General features: G+C 45.4%; 1 protein-coding gene across 1 annotated transcript in view; it reads right to left on the reverse strand.

Moving 5' to 3' along the window:
- The window catches only part of LOC138674532 (uncharacterized), a 142008-nt gene that overhangs the window by 4717 nt on the left and 118272 nt on the right, over positions 1–19019 (reverse strand). The window contains exon 4 of the mRNA XM_069762357.1: positions 8632–8721. Coding sequence (XP_069618458.1) covers positions 8632–8721 — 90 coding nt within the window. The remainder of the gene's footprint in view (positions 1–8631; positions 8722–19019) is intronic.

The following is a 19019-nucleotide window of genomic DNA, read 5'->3' on the forward strand; positions in this document are numbered from 1 at the left end:
TGTAGGAACCTGTTCACACACCACCAAGAAACTTGAAGACACAAAAGAGCACAGTGAGGTCAAAAATACTCTGTTGTAAAAAAAATCACAGTAATAAGCAAGTGCTAGTCAAAAGATGGAAAAAAACAGGGTATTTAGTTGATACTTTTTTTTGCAAAAAAATGTAAACTAAGCTGCTCCATCAATCGTCAAGTTATACCCATATAGAGCAGTCCTAACTAATGTATATAATCCCTATCTGATGTATTTAAAAACGTGATCATCTGTATAGTACCTGTATAAGCAGGGTTCAGAGAAGGAATATCCATGTTGACATGCTGGCTGGAACAGCTTTGATGCAAATGACCCATAACGAGTGGTGGACTCTCCAGTCTTGTAGAAACAAGAGAACAATTATAGAACCAGAAACACATGGGCTACTTGGACATTGAATAAGTCTGTAGGAACCTGTTCACACACCACCAAAAAACTTGAAGACACATAAGAGCACAGTGAGGTCAAAAATACTCTGTTGCAAAAAAAAAATCACAGTAATAAGCAAGTGCTAGTCAAAAGATGGAAAAAACAGGGTATTTAGTTGATACTTTTTTTTGCAAAAAGTGTATACTAAGCTGCTCCACCAATCATCAAGGTATACCCATATAGAGCAGTCATAACTAATGTATATAATCCCTATCTGATGTATTTAAAAACCTGATCATCTGTATAGTACCTGTATGGTGTGTGAACAGGTTCCTACAGACTTGTTCAATGTGCAAGTAGCCCATGTGTTTCTGGTTCTATAATTGTTCTCTTGTTTCTACAAGACTGGGGAGTCTACCACTCCTTATGGGTAATTTGCATCAAAGCTGTTCCATCCAGCATGTCCACATGGATATTCCTTCTCTGAACCCTGCTTATACAGGTACTATACAGATGATCAGGTTTTTAAATACATAAGATAGGGATTATATACATTAGTTAGGACTGCTCTATATGGTTATACCTTGACGATTGGTTGAGCAGCTTAGTATACTTTTTTTGCAAAAAAAAGTATCAACTAAATACCCTGTTTTTGCCATCTTTTGACTAGCACTTGCTTATTACTGTGATTTTTTTTTTACAACAGAGTGTTTTTGATCTCACTGTGCTCTTTTGTGTCTTCAAGTTTCTTGGTGGTGTGTGAACAGGTTCCTACAGACTTGTTCAATGTGCAAGAAGCCCAAGTGTTTCTGGTTCTATAATTGTTCTCTTGTTTCTACAAGACTGGGGAGTCCACCACTCCTTATGGGTCATTTGCATCAAAGCTGTTCCAGCCAGCATGTCCACATGGATATTCCTTCTCTGAACCCTGCTTATACGGGTACTATACAGATGATCAGGTTTTTAAATACATCAGATAGGGATTATATACATTAGTTAGGACTGCTCTATATGGGTATACCTTGACGATTCGTGGAGCAGCTTAGTATAAATTTTTTTGCAAAAAAAAAGTATCAACTAAATACCCCCTTTTTTCCATCTTTTGACTAGCACTTGCTTATTACTGTGATTATTTTTACAACAGAGTATTTTTGACCTCACTGTGCTCTTTTGTGTCTACAATCAGAGCTGAGAAAGCTAACCCTGCCCACACTAGGCTCTCAGTTTACAAAGTCCATAGACAGTGAGGTGCTTATCACAGGAAGAGAGAGGGCGTTACTGGACTAGTGCAGTAATGTTCATCTCTTAGTGTTAAATCCTTCACAATTAGTAAACATATGCGTGCATTTTGACAAGTGACATATCACTGAATTCTGTGTTTCAGACGCTATCTCCTGCTGTCTTCAGATTACATAGCAAAAACCTGCTGACAGATTCCCTTTAAGGTGTAAATATTACTGTTTCCCATAAGGCAGATGTGCTTAGTTTATTAAGTGATGCATCCCCTATTCTAGTACTACTGTAAAAATGATTACATTTGTCATTCAGGCATGCTAACATCTGTAAGAGCTGCCAAAGGGTAATTATCCAGCTTTACCAAAATCAGCTATTATTTAGCTCACAAGGGGTAAAGCACCCAGTACATACGGCAGCTGATAAAGCATGGCTGTGCGGCACACAGTCTGCTCTGTCTCTTAAATGCTCACTGTTATTTCAACAAACTTTGTATAAATCAATAGTACAAATTTATATAAGAAACTTCGTTATCGGTTAAAATTTGCTTCTTTCTCCAGTTATTTGACCATTTTTTCCTTTCAATCTTTCTTCCGAACTCATCATTCACTAAAAAAAACAGCTCAGCTGTCTTGGTCAAAACAATACAGACTGCCAGCACAGTGTGATATTAGGTCACACCTTCTATTATATTCTAATCAGGGATCCCCAACCTGTGGTTCAGGAGCCACATGCGGCTTGTGGGACCATGATGTGTGGCTTGCGGCTGTCATACAATGTAGTGCATTAGTACCAGGTCTAGCACACAGCTATGAAGAAAAGAGCTCCACATAGTGACTTTTGTGAGTAGTCCTGAACAGAAGAGCAGATCGGGATGTGCATATACTGGGCTTGGGGGTGGAGAGATAAATTAAAAGGATTGTCCCAAGAACAAAGTACACTTTAATCAATAGATCTTGAAATAAAGATAAGCTCCACAATTGGTTGTGTTAAAAAAAAAATGTTCTGATGCTGAGATGATCTTATAAGGGTATGTTCACACGTTCAGGATTTCCATCCTTTTTTTTTCCTGACTGTTTTTTAAAAAACTGCAGCTCTTGGCAGAAAACGCAGGTCCTTTTTTTGGTCCTTTTTTGGTCCGTTTTTGATGCGTTTTTTGATGCGTTTTTTGATGCGTTTTTTTGATGCAGTTTTCTAGCCAGAGTCTGTGTGTTTTCTAGGAATTTTTTTAGGGTTAAAATGGCTGAAAATACCCTAACCCTACCCCTACCCCTAACCCTACCCCTAACCCTAACCCTACCCCTAACCCTACCCCTAACCCTACCCCTAACCCTAACCCTACCCCTAACCCTACCCCTAACCCTAACCCTACCCCTAACCCTAACCCTACCCCTAACCCTACCCCTACCCCTATTCTAACCTTAGTGAAAAAAAAAAAAAAAAATTCTTTATTTTTTTTATTGTCCCTACCTATGGGGGTGACAAAGGGGGGGGGTGTCATTTACTATTTTTTTATTTTGATCACTGAGATAGGTTATATCTCAGTGATCAAAATGCACTTTGGAACGAATCTGCCGGCCGGCAGATTCGGCGGGCGCACTGCGCATGCGCCCGCCATTTTGCAAGATGGCGGCGCCCAGGGAGAAGACGGCCGGACGGACACCGGGACGCCGGGTGAGTATAAGGGGGGGAGATTAGGGCACGGGGGGGGCATCGGAGCACTGGGGGGGGGCATCGGAGCACTGGGGGGGGACATCGGAGCACGGGGGGGCGGGATCGGAACACGGGGGGGCAGCCACACTCCGCCCACGCACTTCCGCCCGCTCCCCGCACTTCCTGCTGCAGCGGTTCTGCACATCAAACCGCAGTAAAACCCGCAGATATATTTTTGATCTGCGGGTTTTACTGCGGTTTGGACCTCACAATGGAGGTCTATGGGTGCAGAACCGCTGCGGCTCCGGAAAAAGAATTGACATGCTCCTTCTTTTTTCCGGGAGCTATTCAGCGCGTCTTTTTTTTTACAATTTCCGGACCATGTGCACAGTGTGTCCTGTTTTCCATAGGGTACAGTGTACTGTACCCTGCATGGAAAACAGCTGCGGAACCGCAGCGGCAAAACCGCCGCGGTTCCGCGGTAAAAAACGCACTGTGTGAACATGGCCTAAATGTGCCCCCACTGTGTAGTGGCTTGATCTGACCTTACAGGGACATGGTCTGCACATACCACATCTCCTGGGCAGGGGGGAACAAATAAAGAGTATACAAAGTGCACAGCATGGGATCACAACAGCTGGTCTCTGTGAGGAAAAATATTTTCATATCTAAAAACTTGTTTTACCTCGCAGAAAGAATCAGCTGTGACCCCCTGCTGTAATGTCTGTATACTCTCTTTTGATTCCACCCCTGCTCAGGAGCTGTGGTATATCCGACCATGTTACTGCATGGTCAGACACGGCTAATACACATAAACATAAACAAAAATCCCAGTTGCATTCTAAATGCCAGCGTGGGATCACTAGTTGTGAAGCACCCCACAAAGGAACAATTCTACTCAAAAAAACATGAGAAAAATAGGAGGAAACAGGAGTATCAGATAGTTATAGTAAAAAACGATTTCATTAATAATAATAATAATAATAATTTTTATTTATATAGCGCCAACATATTCCGCAGCGCTTTACAAATTATAGAGGGGACTTGTACAGACAATAGACATTACAGCATAACAGAAATACAGTTCAAAACAGATACCAGGAGGAATGAGGGCCCTGCTCGCAAGCTTACAAACTATGAGGAAAAGGGGAGACACGAGAGGTGGATGGTAACAATTGCTTTAGTTATTCGGACCAGCCATAGTGTAAGGCTCGGGTGTTCATGTAAAGCTGCATGAACCAGTTAATTGCCTAAGTATGTAGCAGTAACGACACAGAGGGCTATTAACTGCATAAAGTATTTTTATAAAATGGCAATAAGATAAAATGACGAAATGCAAAACAGACACATGCTACAAGGTCATACATAGTAAAAAGATGTGTACAACGACATTGCCCGTATGCTTAAACCGTATAGCAGAAAAGGTATAGTAATGTCAAGTGATATATCCCGGTAAAAAACTGTCTCTGTGCCTGAGGAGTACGATGAGAAGTCTCAATGTAGTTACAGATATATGGCAGGGACTGAGCTTACTAGGGGAGAAGAGGAGACCCTTAGTCGGATGGCAAAGACCCCAATGCGCTTTCCGCATGTTCCAGACCGCTTTATCAAGGGAATGCATTTCCTGTTCTCCCCTGGTAAGCTCAGTCCATGCCATATATGTTACTACATTGAGACTTCTCATTGTACTCCTCAGGCACTGGCGCAGTTTTTTACCAGGGTATATCACTTGACATTACTGTACCCTTTCTGCTATACTGTTTAAGCATATGTGCAAGGTCTTTGTACACATCATCTTACTATGTCTGACCCTGTAGCATATGTATTTTTGTATTTCGGCATTTTATCTTATTGCCATTTTATAAAAATACTTTAATAAAATGTACATTTTTTACTATAATTATCTGATACTCCTGTTTTAATTTATAAGATTATCTCGGGACAGGAACATTTTTTTTAACACATCAAATTGTGGAACTTTTTATTCTAATAATTAATTAAAATGTATTTTGCTTGTGGGACAACCCCTTAAGGTAAGTGCTAAGCTGAACATAGGATGATATTGCCAGATAGAGGGGGTGCTTGAGTTTGGATGCAATAGCATGGTGGGAGTGCTTGATGAGAGTAAGATAGGAATTCCTGGATGCAACTATACTGCCTTGGTGTGATTTCTGTACAGAATCTTTGGCTGTCATTATACCGATAACAGAGGCTCTGGATTTTGCTATTGTGGAGGAGGCGAGACCTGAATGTGACTCTCAAGGTAAGAAAGGTTGGAGACAGGGGCGTAACTACAACAGGTGCAGGGGTTGCAATCGCACCTGGGCCCTGGAGCCTAGGGGGCTCTAAAAGTCCCTTTGGTCTATAGAAAAAATCTATTGCTATTAAAGATTTAAAATATTTAGGGGCCCCACTGGAGCTTTCGCATCAGGGCCCATGAGTTTCAAGTTACGCCAATGGTTGAAGATAACTGCTCTAAAGAGTGGGCAGGGCAAATGAATAGTGAGGAACAGAGGCAGAAATAGGCAGATTTGCTTGATTCACAGTTACACAGCTCAGTACTGCGGTATAATCCCATCCATGCTAGCACTGCTGCTTCTTCTTACATTTGTTGAAAGAGATAGAAGCAGGAATCCCCCAGTTTGTGTGCACTGTGTATGGTATATAGCATAGCAGCTACTAGATGAGAAAGCAGCATGAATAAGGCCAGCGTCACACTCAGCGTAGGGAAATACGATCCGTACTTTACAGGCGTAATACGCAGAAATGATCCCAAAACAGTGTTTCGTATGTCATCCGTAGGCAGGGTGTGTCTGCGTATTTTACGCATGTTAACCTCCGTATGTAAAGCGTATGGCATCCGTACTGCGTGTTTTTCTCGCAACCTTGCAAAATGGACATATAATGGATCCATGAGCGCAAATATTCGTGAAATCATATGTACAGTCTATATATATGTCATTGAGACACATATATATATACTGTATATATATATATATATATATATATTTCATACAGCGCTAGATAGCAGAAAAGCCGGTAATTCAATTGCCGGCTTTTGTTATCTCCTTGTCAAACCCGACAGGATATGAGACATGGTTTACATACAGTAAACAATTTCATATCCCTATTTTTTTGCATATTCCTCATTAATAATGTTAGTAGAGTCTGTGTGCAAAATTTGGGGGCTCTAGCTGTTAAAATAAAGGGTTAAATCACGGAAAAAAAACTGGCGTGGGCTCCCGCACAATTTTCTCTGCCAGAGTGGGAAAGCCAGTGACTGAGGGCAGATATTAATAGCCGAGAGAGGGACCATGGTTATTGGCCCCCTGGCTAAAAACATCTGCCCCCAGCCACCCCAGAAAAGGCACATCTGTAAGATGCGCCTATTCTGGCACTTAGCCTCTCTCTTCCCACTCCCGAGTAGTGGTGGGATATGGGGTAATAAAGGGTTAATGTCACTTTGCTATTGTAAGGCGACATTAAGCCTGGTTAATAATGGAGAGGTGTCAATAAGACACCTATCCATTATTAATCCAATAATATTAAAGGGTTAATAACACACACACACATTAAGAATAAAGTATTTTATTGAAATAAAAACACACATGGGGTTGTAAAATCTTTATTATACGCTTTATCCAACTGAAGACCCTCGTTCTGTAAAAGAACAAAAATAAAAAAGCAACAATATCCCATACCTTTCCAGCGCTCAGTCACGTCCCACGCTGTAAATCCATCTGAAGGGGTTAAATAATTTTACAGCCAGGACCCTGCTAATGCAGCTGTGATCCTGACTGTAAAATCTGGGGAATGAATTGAAAGCAGGGGAACGTAGCATCGTAGATTTGCGGTGCTGCGCCCCCTGCTGGTATAAACTCATATGAACTCTAGTGTGGGAATTATTCTGACTATTTTCTCATTTTTGTTTGCTACAAACAAAACATTTTAGGCCTCTTTCACACTTCCGTCTTTCAGCTCCCATCACAATCCGTCGTTTTTTGAGAATGCGGGATCCTGCAAAAAAATTTGCAGGATCCTGCATTTTCTCATAGACTTGTATTAGCGACGGATTGTGACGGATGGCTATCCGTTTCATCCGTCTTTCACTGGATCCTGCATAAAAAAACGGTCCGTCGGGCAGAGAAAACGTTCAGAGGAACGTTTTTCTGCACGTCGGAAAATTGGTCAGCGACGCATCCTGCGCTGCCCGTCACTGGCTACAATGGAAGCCTAAGGGCGCAGGATGCGTCGCTGCCTGTGAAAAGCAGGAACCCAGCGATGGGTCCCACCTTTTCAAAGAGAGCATGCGTGGAAGAATTTCCCGTCAGGGAAATTCTCGCTCGCTCTCTTTCTCTTTTTACTGTTGATGCTGCCTATGCAGCATCAATAGTAACAAGATATAATGTTAAAAATAATTAAAAAAAATAAAAAAATCGCAATATTCTCACCTACCGGCGTTCCCACGCAGCTAGCCCCCGGCAGCTAGCGTTACTTCCTAGTAATACATTGCGAAATCTCGCGAGAAGTCGCGGTCTCGCCAGCTGCCGGGAGCATCGTTGTGCAGGACGCCGGTAGGCGAGAATACTGCGATTTTTTTTTTAAACCTGGTTTGTGTTGTGTATGCATTTTCGCAGCGGAAAACCGCTGCGAAGACGCATACACAACAGGTGCACATAGCCTCGACGGGTCCGTCAGAAAGACGGGCCCAGTGCACACGTTTTCCACAATCTGCACAGGAGCCATCATTTCAACGTCTTGACGGATCCTGTGCAGATTTGGAAGACAGAAGTGTGAAAGAAGCCTTAGGGTATGTGCACAGGATGCGGATTTTGCTGCGGATCTGCAGAATTTCCGCAGCTGCGGGTCCGCAGCAGTTTCCCATGAGTTTACAGTTCAATGTAAACCTATGGTAAACCAAAAACGCTGTGCACATGCTGCGGAAAAAAAACGCGCGGAAACGCAGCGGCTTACATTCCGCAGCATGCCACTTCTTTCTGCGTTTTCCGCTGCGGTTTTTACAACTGCCCCTATGGAAAACCGCAGTTGCAAAACCGCAGTGAAAACCGCGGTAAATCCGCGATAAATCTGCAGCAAAAACGCAGCGTTTTTGCCCTGCAGATTTATCAAATCTGCTGCAGAAAAATCCACAGTGGCCAAGAATACGTGTGCACATACCCTTAAACGTGTGAACAATGTGTTCTGAGCCGTAGGTTTCTTTTTTATACCATCAACTCAATTTTTTGTGAATTATTGTAAAACAGTAATTAACATCTCACTCATCCCTTTCTTATGTGCATTTACTGTACAGGAAAGTGAAAATCACAAATAATGAAAACATACCAGTTCTGTAGATAATGTAAATAAAAAGTAGTAAAACCAGAATTCCACCAGTTATGTACCATATGAAATCCTTTTCCGGCAGCAAAGTATCTATAAACAGAAAGAGCATCAGCTTGGTAATTGTGGAAGTAGAATTCAAACACTAATGACATTTAAAGCTTTAAATGCAGACAAAATAGCGGTATAGCAGTATTCCACTCTACACAAATGTACACATATCCAATAGATTGAAGATCATATTTTATCAGGCTCTCTCTGTCAGTACCACAGACGTCAACAGACCAATAGAGTGCACTCACGACCTACACTCCTTTCAGTTCCTCCTGGCTGTGTTCTTGCGGCTGGAGGGGAATGGGGGCACAAGTGGGTGGAGCTCCCTAATGTTGAACCCACACCAATCTAACAGCTATCACCTACCCAGTGAATAGGTGATCGTTTCTATAGAGAGAAATACTCCTTTAAAGTAAATTTCCATCTCTGTACAATGCACCATATTTAGATCCAACGTTCTGTGCTAATTCATTTCTTAATGTCATTAACTCCTCATTTTCATAGAGTTCCAAACCTGCAGCATACAGTTAGGATGGAATGTTCTGTCTGCCAGCAGCAGCCACTAGGTGAAGCTCAGGACATTACTGTATATTGTTCTATTAGTTTCAGTTCAATGCTTACAGTATGCAGTAAGTCTTAAGCTCCCCCTTTCAACAGTCCTATATATTGCTTTTGGCACAGGGGAGCCCTACTATTGTACCAGTCCGTCCATCTGCTCAGGTTTAGCTGCATCAGGCTGGGACACCATGCAAATGTTTGGCAATAAAGACTATCATACTGTATGTAGTTTACTATTCCACAGAAAACCATCCCAATCATGAATCACAAGGGTCCTTTATTGCAGAAAGAACTGGTGCACTTTGCAAAATAGCTGATATGATAAGGATAACATAATAACATCTCAAGACCTCAGCCAAGACATTAAAGCTTTGGCCAAAAAGGTCTTCCAAATAAACAATGGCCCCAAGTATATTTCCAAAGTTGTGGCAAAATGGCTTAAGGACAGCAAATTAAAGGTAATAGAGTCACCATCACAAAGCCTTGACCTCAACCTCATTGAAAATTTATGAGCAAAACTGAATAAACATGAATGAGCAATAATAAAGACAAAGCTAACTCAGTTACACCAGTTTTGTTGGAAGAAATGGGCCAAATTTCCAGCAACTTACCATGAGAAGATTGTTGAAGGCTACTCAAAGTTAGATAATTTAAAGGCAATGTGAACAAATATTAACCATGTAAGTGTGGTGGACTTTACTGCCGAGTTCCTATCCTTGAAGACAACAATCATGTCATGTGAATAGTGTCCTACATCTTGATACATATATTGTGTCATGTGAAAAGTGAACTATGTCACGCGGTTTTACTGTCTATTGTGATATAGACTCTGATAAGGTAATGCATAGTGTAATACATAGACTAAAGGTACCTTCACACTCAGCGACGCTGCAGCGATACCGACAACGATGTCGATCGCTGCAGCGTCACTGTTTGGTCGCTGGAGAGCTGTCACACAGACAGCTCTCCAGCGACCAACGATCCCGAAGTCCCCGGGTAACCAGGGTAAACATCGGGTTACTAAGCGCAGGGCCGCGCTTAGTAACCCGATGTTTACCCTGGTTACCAGCGTAAAAGTAAAAAAAAAACAAACATTACATACTTACCTACCGCTGTCTGTCCACGGCGCTGTGCTTCTCTGCACTCCTCCTGCACTGGCTGTGAGCACAGCGGCCGGAAAGCAGAGCGGTTGTTACGCTCAGGGACCAGGAAAGCGAGATAAGTGGACCCACTGGACCGAAACAGCGAACCTCCCCAGGACGAGTGGACCAGGTGGACCGCCCCTATACAGGGAGCGTTAGGAGCAGGCCCAGGGGAGACTACTGAACGGCAGCCGGTACCAAAGTACAGGGAAAGGAAAAGGTCAGGGCAGGGACGACGGAAAAGAGAACGAAGAAGGTGAAGCGGAACGGATAACGGGAACTGACAAGACAGACAGAGAATGGAAGGACAAACCGGAAGACAGGATGGAGACACGAGACCACGGAAGCGCAGGAGACGATGGCGGAAGGACTAGGCAGAGGATCTGGAACACCGGGAAGAAACGAAGGTACAGGAGAACTGGAGCTGCAAGGGAAGCACGGAGACAGTTAATGATAATACACAGAAACGAAAAGTCAGAGACAAGCAGCAGGGAGAACGTAAGGTACGCTAGGAAGCGAGGGAGCCAGAGGCATTTGCCAGAAAACAAATGACAGACAGGCACAGCCAAAAGGAAGAGGCGGCCTTAAATGCAGAGTGGCAGCGTACCTTCCGGGTCATGGTCCTCCAGGACCACAGAGAGCAGGGGAAAGAGTGTCCAAAGAAAAAGGCAGAGTGCGCATACATGTGCTCCCAGTAGAGGGCGCTGTGGACGCGCAGGAGCGCTGCTAAGTAACGTCAGCGCTGCCAGCGAGACACAGAGCTGACCGGAGCAGGGAAGGCAGAGTGCGTGTGCGCAGGACACCCAAGTGCGCGCGCGCCCGACAGGAAGCAGGAGCCGGGAGAGCGAGCAGAGAAGGCGGCGCTGGAGAAGGAACAGGAGCGCGCCGGGACGCCGAGGAGCAGTAAGTAAAAGCGGACAGCAGGGGCCGCGGCGGTGATAATTACCTCCCCCCTTTCTAAGACCAGAAAGAAATCTAGCCAAAACTCGAGGAGCTTGGATGTTCTCCCGAGGCTCCCAAGATCTCTCCTCTGGACCAAAACCCTTCCAGTCTACCAGAAAAAAGGTCCTCCCCCTCACTCTCTTCATGGCAAGGATGTCCTTAATCTCAAAAACATCATTAGCGGAGACCGGCCGGGAAGAAGGCGCAGTAGAGGCATGAAACTGATTGAGAACAAGTGGCTTCAGAAGGGAAACATGGAAGGAATTAGGAATGCGTAGCGAGGAGGGCAGCTTCAACTTGTAGGAGACATCATTAATACGGGTCAGAATCTCAAAAGGCCCAATATAACGAGGACCCAATTTACGAGAAGGAATCTTTAAGCGAACAAATTTAGAGGATAACCATACCCTATCACCGGGATGATATAACGGAGGGTCTAGGCGCCTCTTGTCAGCATGTCTCTTGATTCTGTCTCGCGCAAATTCAAGAGCGGTCTTGGTCTCCTGCCAGATCCTGGAGAACTCCCCGGACAAAAGATCAGCCGCCAGCACCCCCGAGACAGGAGGAACCGGTAGAGGTACACCAGGATGTTGACCGTAGACGATAAAGAAGGGCGACTTGGAAGAAGATTCACTGGGATGGTTGTTGTATGCAAATTCTGCCCAAGGAAGAAGATCAGACCAGTCACTGTGATGTGCATTGGAAAAATGACGAAGATAAGTTACCAGAGTCTGATTGGTGCGTTCCACTTGACCGTTGGACTGAGGGTGGTAGGCAGAAGAGAAGTCAAGTGAGATGTTCATATATTTACAGAGCGCTCTCCAGAACCGAGATGTAAACTGAACTCCTCTATCCGAAACGATATGTTGAGGAAAGCCATGAATACGAAAAATATGGCGGACAAAATTTTTTGCCAGTTCAGGTGCAGAGGGTAAACCAGGAAGGGATAAAAAATGAGCCATTTTGGAGAACCTATCCACAACAACAAGGATGACAGTGCAGCCGGAAGAGCGAGGCAAATCGGTGATAAAAATCCATTGCAATGTGTTGCCACGGAGCTGAAGGAACTGGCAGCGGATGAAGAAGTCCTGAGGGCCGTCGTCTAGGAATCTTGTTCTTGGCACAAGATGGACAAGAAGCAACAAAATCTTGAACATCCTGGGAAAGAGTTGGCCACCAGTAGTAGCGGGAAAGAAGCAAGAGCGTCTTCTTAAGACCGGCATGACCAGCAAACTTGGAGGCATGGCCCCAACGTAAAACTCGCCTTCTGTTGTGCTCAGAGACGAAGGTCTTGCCCGGAAGCAGCGAAGACAGATTGACGGGAGCTACTACGATGACCTTGGAGGGATCCAGAATATGCGAAGCCTCTTCCTCTGAGTCGATAGGCAAAAAGGATCTGGAGAGAGCGTCGGCTTTAAGATTTTTATTGCCAGGACGAAAGTGTAACTCGAAATTAAAACGAGCAAAGAACAGGGACCATCTAGCTTGCCGGGGATTAAGTCTCTGAGCCGAACGAATATAAGCTAGATTCTTGTGGTCCGTATAGATCCTGAACGGGTGAACAGCTCCCTCCAAAAGGTATCTCCACTCTTGTAGAGCCAACTTTATGGCCAATAACTCCCTGTCACCAATAGAATAGTTTCGCTCAGAAGGAGAGAAGGTCTTGGAAAAGAAACCGCAGGTGACAAATCGCCCAGACGAGGATTCTTGAGACAGTACTGCCCCTGCTCCTACTGCAGAAGCATCCACTTCGAGAATAAAAGGTTTATTGACTTCAGGACGATGAAGTACGGGAGCTGTGGAGAAGGCTTGTTTCAAAGAAAGAAAGGCATCTTCAGCTTCAGGGGTCCAGATGTGAGGGTCGGATCCCTTGTGAATCAAGGAGATGATGGATTTGATTAGAGAAGAAAAGTGAGGAATGAATTGTCGGTAGTAATTCGCGAAACCGACGAATCGCTGGATAGCTTTGGTACCAAGAGGACGTGGCCAGTTGAGCACGGCGGACACCTTTTCCGGATCCATGCATAGACCAGAGTCGGAGATAATGTATCCCAGGAAAGGAAGAGATGACTGCTCAAAGGCGCATTTCTCGATCTTGGCGAATAGACGATTCTCCCTCAGACGCAGAAGAACAAGACGAACGTCCCTTCTGTGAGTAGACAGATCAGGAGAATAAACGAGAATATCGTCCAGATATACCACCACGCAAGAATACAAAAGATCACGGAAAATGTCATTCACAAATTCTTGGAATACCGCGGGGGCATTGCATAAGCCGAAGGGCATGACGAGGTACTCGTAGTGACCATCTCTGGTGTTGAAAGCAGTCTTCCACTCATCTCCGGAACGAATTCGGATAAGATTGTAGGCCCCGCAAAGATCCAGCTTAGTAAAAATTCGAGCTCCCCGTAGTCAATCAAAAAGTTCAGGAATAAGAGGCAGTGGATACTTGTTCTTAATAGTAATACAATTAAGACCACGGTAGTCGATGCAGGGTTCCGTCCTTCTTCTTAACAAAAAAGAAACCTGCACCTGCGGGTGAGGAGGACTTCCGGATGAAACCCTTGGCCAAATTCTCCTGAACATACTCGGACATGGCTTGAGACTCAAGAGGATTCAGTGGATAGATTCGTCCTCTGGGTGGAGTTGAACCAGAGACGAGGTAGACCGGGCAGTCATATGGGCGATGCGGGGGCAAGTTCTCCACCTCTTTCTTATCGAAGACATCAGCAAAGGAGTGATAGGCTGAGGGCAAACCTGCCGGAGGAGAAGTAGACACGGATGACCTTAAAGGAAGAACAGGACGTAGACATTTAGTTTGACAGGAATGACCCCAACGTAGGACATCACCAGAACGCCAATCTAAAACTGGCTCGTGTATTCTTAACCACGGAAGACCCAGGATAAACGTATGAGATAAAGATGGCAACACGTAGAAGACAATCTTCTCCCGATGTAAAGCTCCGATTTGCAGTTCCACTTCTTCTGTGACCAAAGTAACGGTCTCCTGCAAGGGCCGACCGTCAACTGAAGCTAACTGCCGAGGAGACTCCAGGGATCTGACAGGAATTTGAAACCTACTGACCGCCTCGAGTTGAATAAAATTTCCAGCCGCTCCAGAATCAACATACGCTACTTCAGAAAAGCGAGCGGAACCGATATGCAACTCAACAGAAAGAGTAAAAGGTAGAGAGGAATCACTATCACCCAGGTAAGCCTCCCTTACCTGACCTAGGCGGAAGCGTTTCCCGGCCTCACCGGACAGGAACGCAGAAGATGGGAGGCACTGCCACAGTAAAAGCAGAGACCCTATGCCAGTCTCTCCTTACGACGCTGCTCCGCCGGCTTGATACGGTCCACCTGCATAGGTTCAGGAGCAGATACCACAGAAGGAGAGACTTGCGGAGAACGAGGAGGACTGCGAGAAGATAGGACTGGACGAGGCGGTCTCCTCTCCCTGGCTGATTCACGGAGACGTTCCTGAAAACGCAAGTCAATGCGGGTCGCCAGGGAAATCAGATCCTCCAGAACTGTAGGAGTGTCTCTACCCGCCAACTCGTCCTTAATTGGACCAGACAGACCGCGCCAGAAGGCCCCAACCAAAGCCTCATTGTTCCAGCCCAGCTCGGACGACAAGGTACGAAATTGAATGGCGTACTGGCCGACAGAAAGAGTACCCTGGCTGAGACTAAAAAGAGACTCGGTAGTAGAAGCCAACCGTCCCGGCTCATCGAAGACCTTACGAAAGGTCTCTAGAAAAGAAGAGAGTTGGGAGACGAGAGGATCATCACGTTCCCAAAGGGGGTTAACCCAGGCCAGAGCCACACCCTCCAAGTGAGACACAATAAAGGCCACCTTAGCTCGGTCAGTGGGGTATTGTTGTGGCAGAAGTTCAAAGTGCACCTGGCATTGGTTTAGGAAACCTCGACACAATTTAGGATCACCACCGTATCGCGGTGGCCTAGCCAGACGAGGAGGAGGGTGCGAAGCCGGAGCCTGGGCAGGGGCCGAGGCGGCAGTTTGAAGGGTGAGCAGACGATTATCCACAGAAGCCATGTAACTCAGTATGTGGCCCTGGGTATCACGTTGCTGGGCGAGCTCTTGCTGGAGACTGGCCAGCTGGGTTGCGTTCCCCGGGTCGGAGGGTTGAAGAGCAGCTAAACGGGACTCCATAGATTTAAGAAAACCCATAATCCGGCTTTGGTTCTCCCGTAAAAAACAACAATTCCTTTTGGGTGGAAACATAGGTACCAGCGGGATCCATGGCCTGTCTGTACTGTTACGCTCAGGGACCAGGAAAGCGAGATAAGTGGACCCACTGGACCGAAACAGCGAACCTCCCCAGGACGAGTGGAACAGGTGGACCGCCCCCTATACAGGGAGCGTTAGAAGCAGGCCCAGGGGAGACTACTGAACGGCAGCCGGTACCAAAGTACAGGGAAAGGAAAAGGTCAGGGCAGGGACAACGGAAAAGAGAACGAAGAAGGTGAAGCGGAACGGATAACGGGAACTGACAAGACAGACAGAGAATGGAAGGACAAACCGGAAGACAGGATGGAGACACGAGACCACGGAAGCGCAGGAGACGATGGCGGAAGGACTAGGCAGAGGATCTGGAACACCGGGAAGAAACGAAGGTACAGGAGAACTGGAGCTGCAAGGGAAGCACGGAGACAGTTAATGATAATATACAGAAACGAAAAGTCAGAGACAAGCAGCAGGGAGAACGTAAGGTACGCTAGGAAGCGAGGGAGCCAGAGGCATTTGCCAGAAAACAAATGACAGACAGGCACAGCCAAAAGGAAGAGGCGGCCTTAAATGCAGAGTGGCAGCGTACCTTCCGGGTCATGGTCCTCCAGGACCACAGAGAGCAGGGGAAAGAGTGTCCAAAGAAAAAGGCAGAGTGCGCATACATGTGCTCCCAGTAGAGGGTGCTGTGGACGCGCAGGGGCGCTGCTAAGTAACGTCAGCGCTGCCAGCGAGACACAGAGCTGACCGGAGCAGGGAAGGCAGAGTGTGCGTGCGCAGGACACCCTAGTGCGCGCGCGCCCGACAGGAAGCAGGAGCCGGGAGAGCGAGCAGAGAAGGCGGCGCTGGAGAAGGAACAGGAGCGCGCCGGGACGCCGAGGAGCGGTAAGTAAATGCGGACAGCAGGGGCCGCGGCGGTGATAATGGCGACCTGACAGCGGTGACATCACCGCTCTGCTTTCCGGCTGACCGACGCTCACAGCCAGTGCAGGAGGAGTGCAGAGAAGCAGAGCGCCGGGGACAGACAGCGGTAGGTAAGTATGTAGTGTTTTTTTTTTTACTTTTACGCTGGTAACCAGGGTAAACATCGGGTTACTAAGCGCGGCCCTGCGGTTACCAGTGAAGACATCGCTGGATTGGTGTCACACACGCCGATCCAGCGATGTCTGCAGGGAGTCCAGCGACTAAATAAAGTTCTGGACTTTCCTCAGCGACCAACGATCTCCCAGCAGGGGCCTGATCGTTGGTCGCTGTCACACATAACGATTTCCTTAACGATATCATTGCTACGTCACAAAAAGCAACGATATCGTTAACGATATCGTTATGTGTGAAGGTACCTTAAGATTTAGGCTATGTGCACAAGTTTAGGATTTCTTGCAGAAATTTCCTGTGCAAAACCGGACATTTTCTGCAAGAAATCTGCATGCATTTTTACCGCGATTTTACCGCGTTTTACCACGTTTTTGGTGCGTTTTTTTGCGGATTTTTCCGGAGTTTCCCAATGCAATAATATAGTGGGAAATCCGCAAAAAAACTGCCAAATTAATAAACATACTGCGTTTTTACCGCGATGCGTTTTTTTGCATGGAAAAAAACGCATCATGTGCACAAAAATTGCAGAATGCATTCTAAATGATGGGATGCATAATGTATGCTTTTTTTCACATTTTTATAGCGTTTTTTATAGCGAAAAAAACACAAAAAACGCAAAAAATCGGCAACGTGTGCACACAGTCTTAGGACATCAGAAAGAGTGTGATAGACACTGTAAGTGTAATATGCTTAGTACATACTGTTATAAGATAGCACCTGTAGTTAGGAGATGACCATAGGATAAAATATAGTTACAACTTGGGACTAGCCCATGGTGAGATGGAGCTAGAGCTAGTAAAAAGGAATTGCTTCCTGATAGGAGGGTACTTAGAAAAGTTCATTATACAGTGCCATCTCCTGCTATGCACAGCCCCGTCCCTTACATATTGGATTATATAGAGCCCTGTTTTTTTATTACATACCGTCCTTTCTTGTTAGATGTATAATGCAATGATGGCTGATGGAGCATGGGAAAGCTTCTTTTCTAATGGAGGAGATGATGGACTGGTAGTCTGGTCACCGGCTCCTCCATCAGCAGTCATTTTATATCTAACAATAGAGTGGACTATGTAATAAAAGAAAGCGCTGTGAATAACAAAAATAACAAGAATACACTATGTAAGAGACAGCACTGTACATAACAGCAGAGGAAGCTATATAATAAGGGACGGCACCATATATAACTAGAGAGGAAGGTATGTAATAAGGCATGGTGTTATACATGATAAAAGAGAAACTATGTAACCAAGGATGGTGTTATACATACGTGAGTACACTATATACTAAAGGACTGTGTTAGACATAAATGAGTACACTATATACTAAGGGACTGTGCTATACATGAGTACACTATATACTGTACTAAGGGACTGTGCTATACATAAAAAGTGACTACATTATATACTGAGGGATAATGCTATACATAATAGGCGAGTACACTATATACTAAGGGACTGTGCTATGCATAATAAGTGAGTACACTATATACTAAGGGACTGTGCTATCTATAATAAGTGAGTACACTATATACTAAGGGACTGTGTTAAACCTAATAAGCAATAATAACGTCTTCCTCCACCTCCCCGTTTCATAAATCCATTATAAATCACCCTTCCTCCCCTCCCAATCCCCCACACCCCTCATTGTGCTCCTCCCTCCGCATCCCATTATTGTCCTCTCCCCCACCCCCATCATTGCCTTCTCCCAGCACCATCTTCATTGCCCTTTCCACCACCTCTATCATTGCTTTCTCCCCATTACCCCATCATTGCTCATTCCACCACCTCCATCATTTCCTCCTCCCTATCACCCCATCATTGCCCTTTCCACCATCATTGTCCTTTCCACTACCACCATCATTGCCTTTTCCCACACCCCCCATCATTGCCCATTCCACCACCTCCTTTATTTCCTCCTCCCCCAGTACCCCCATTATTGCCCTTTCCAAAATGACTATCATTGTCCTTTCCATCATCATCATTGTCTCTTCCCCACCACCCCCATCATTGCCCTCTCCCTCAGCACCCCATCTCCTGTTGTGAATTCTGTTGTCAAGCTCCCTCCTGTGGTCATGAATGGTACTTCGGCTGGTTCTGTCCATGGGTTTCCTCTGGTGGTTGTGAGTGGAGCTGCGGCTTCTGAGTTTCCTTCCACAGGTGACGAGGTTAATTCGTTAGCTGGCTGCTCTATTTAACTCCACTTAGATCATTGCTCCATGCCACCTGTCAATGTTCCAGTATTGGTCTTGTTCTCTCCTGGATCGTTCTTGTGACCTGTCTTCCCAGCAGAAGCTAAGTTCCTGCTTGTTTTTCTCTGGTTTGCTATTTTTCTGTCCAGCTTGCTATTTTGATT

The sequence above is a fragment of the Ranitomeya imitator genome, chromosome 4 (genome assembly GCF_032444005.1).
Source record: "Ranitomeya imitator isolate aRanImi1 chromosome 4, aRanImi1.pri, whole genome shotgun sequence".
Classification (NCBI taxonomy): domain Eukaryota; kingdom Metazoa; phylum Chordata; class Amphibia; order Anura; family Dendrobatidae; genus Ranitomeya; species Ranitomeya imitator.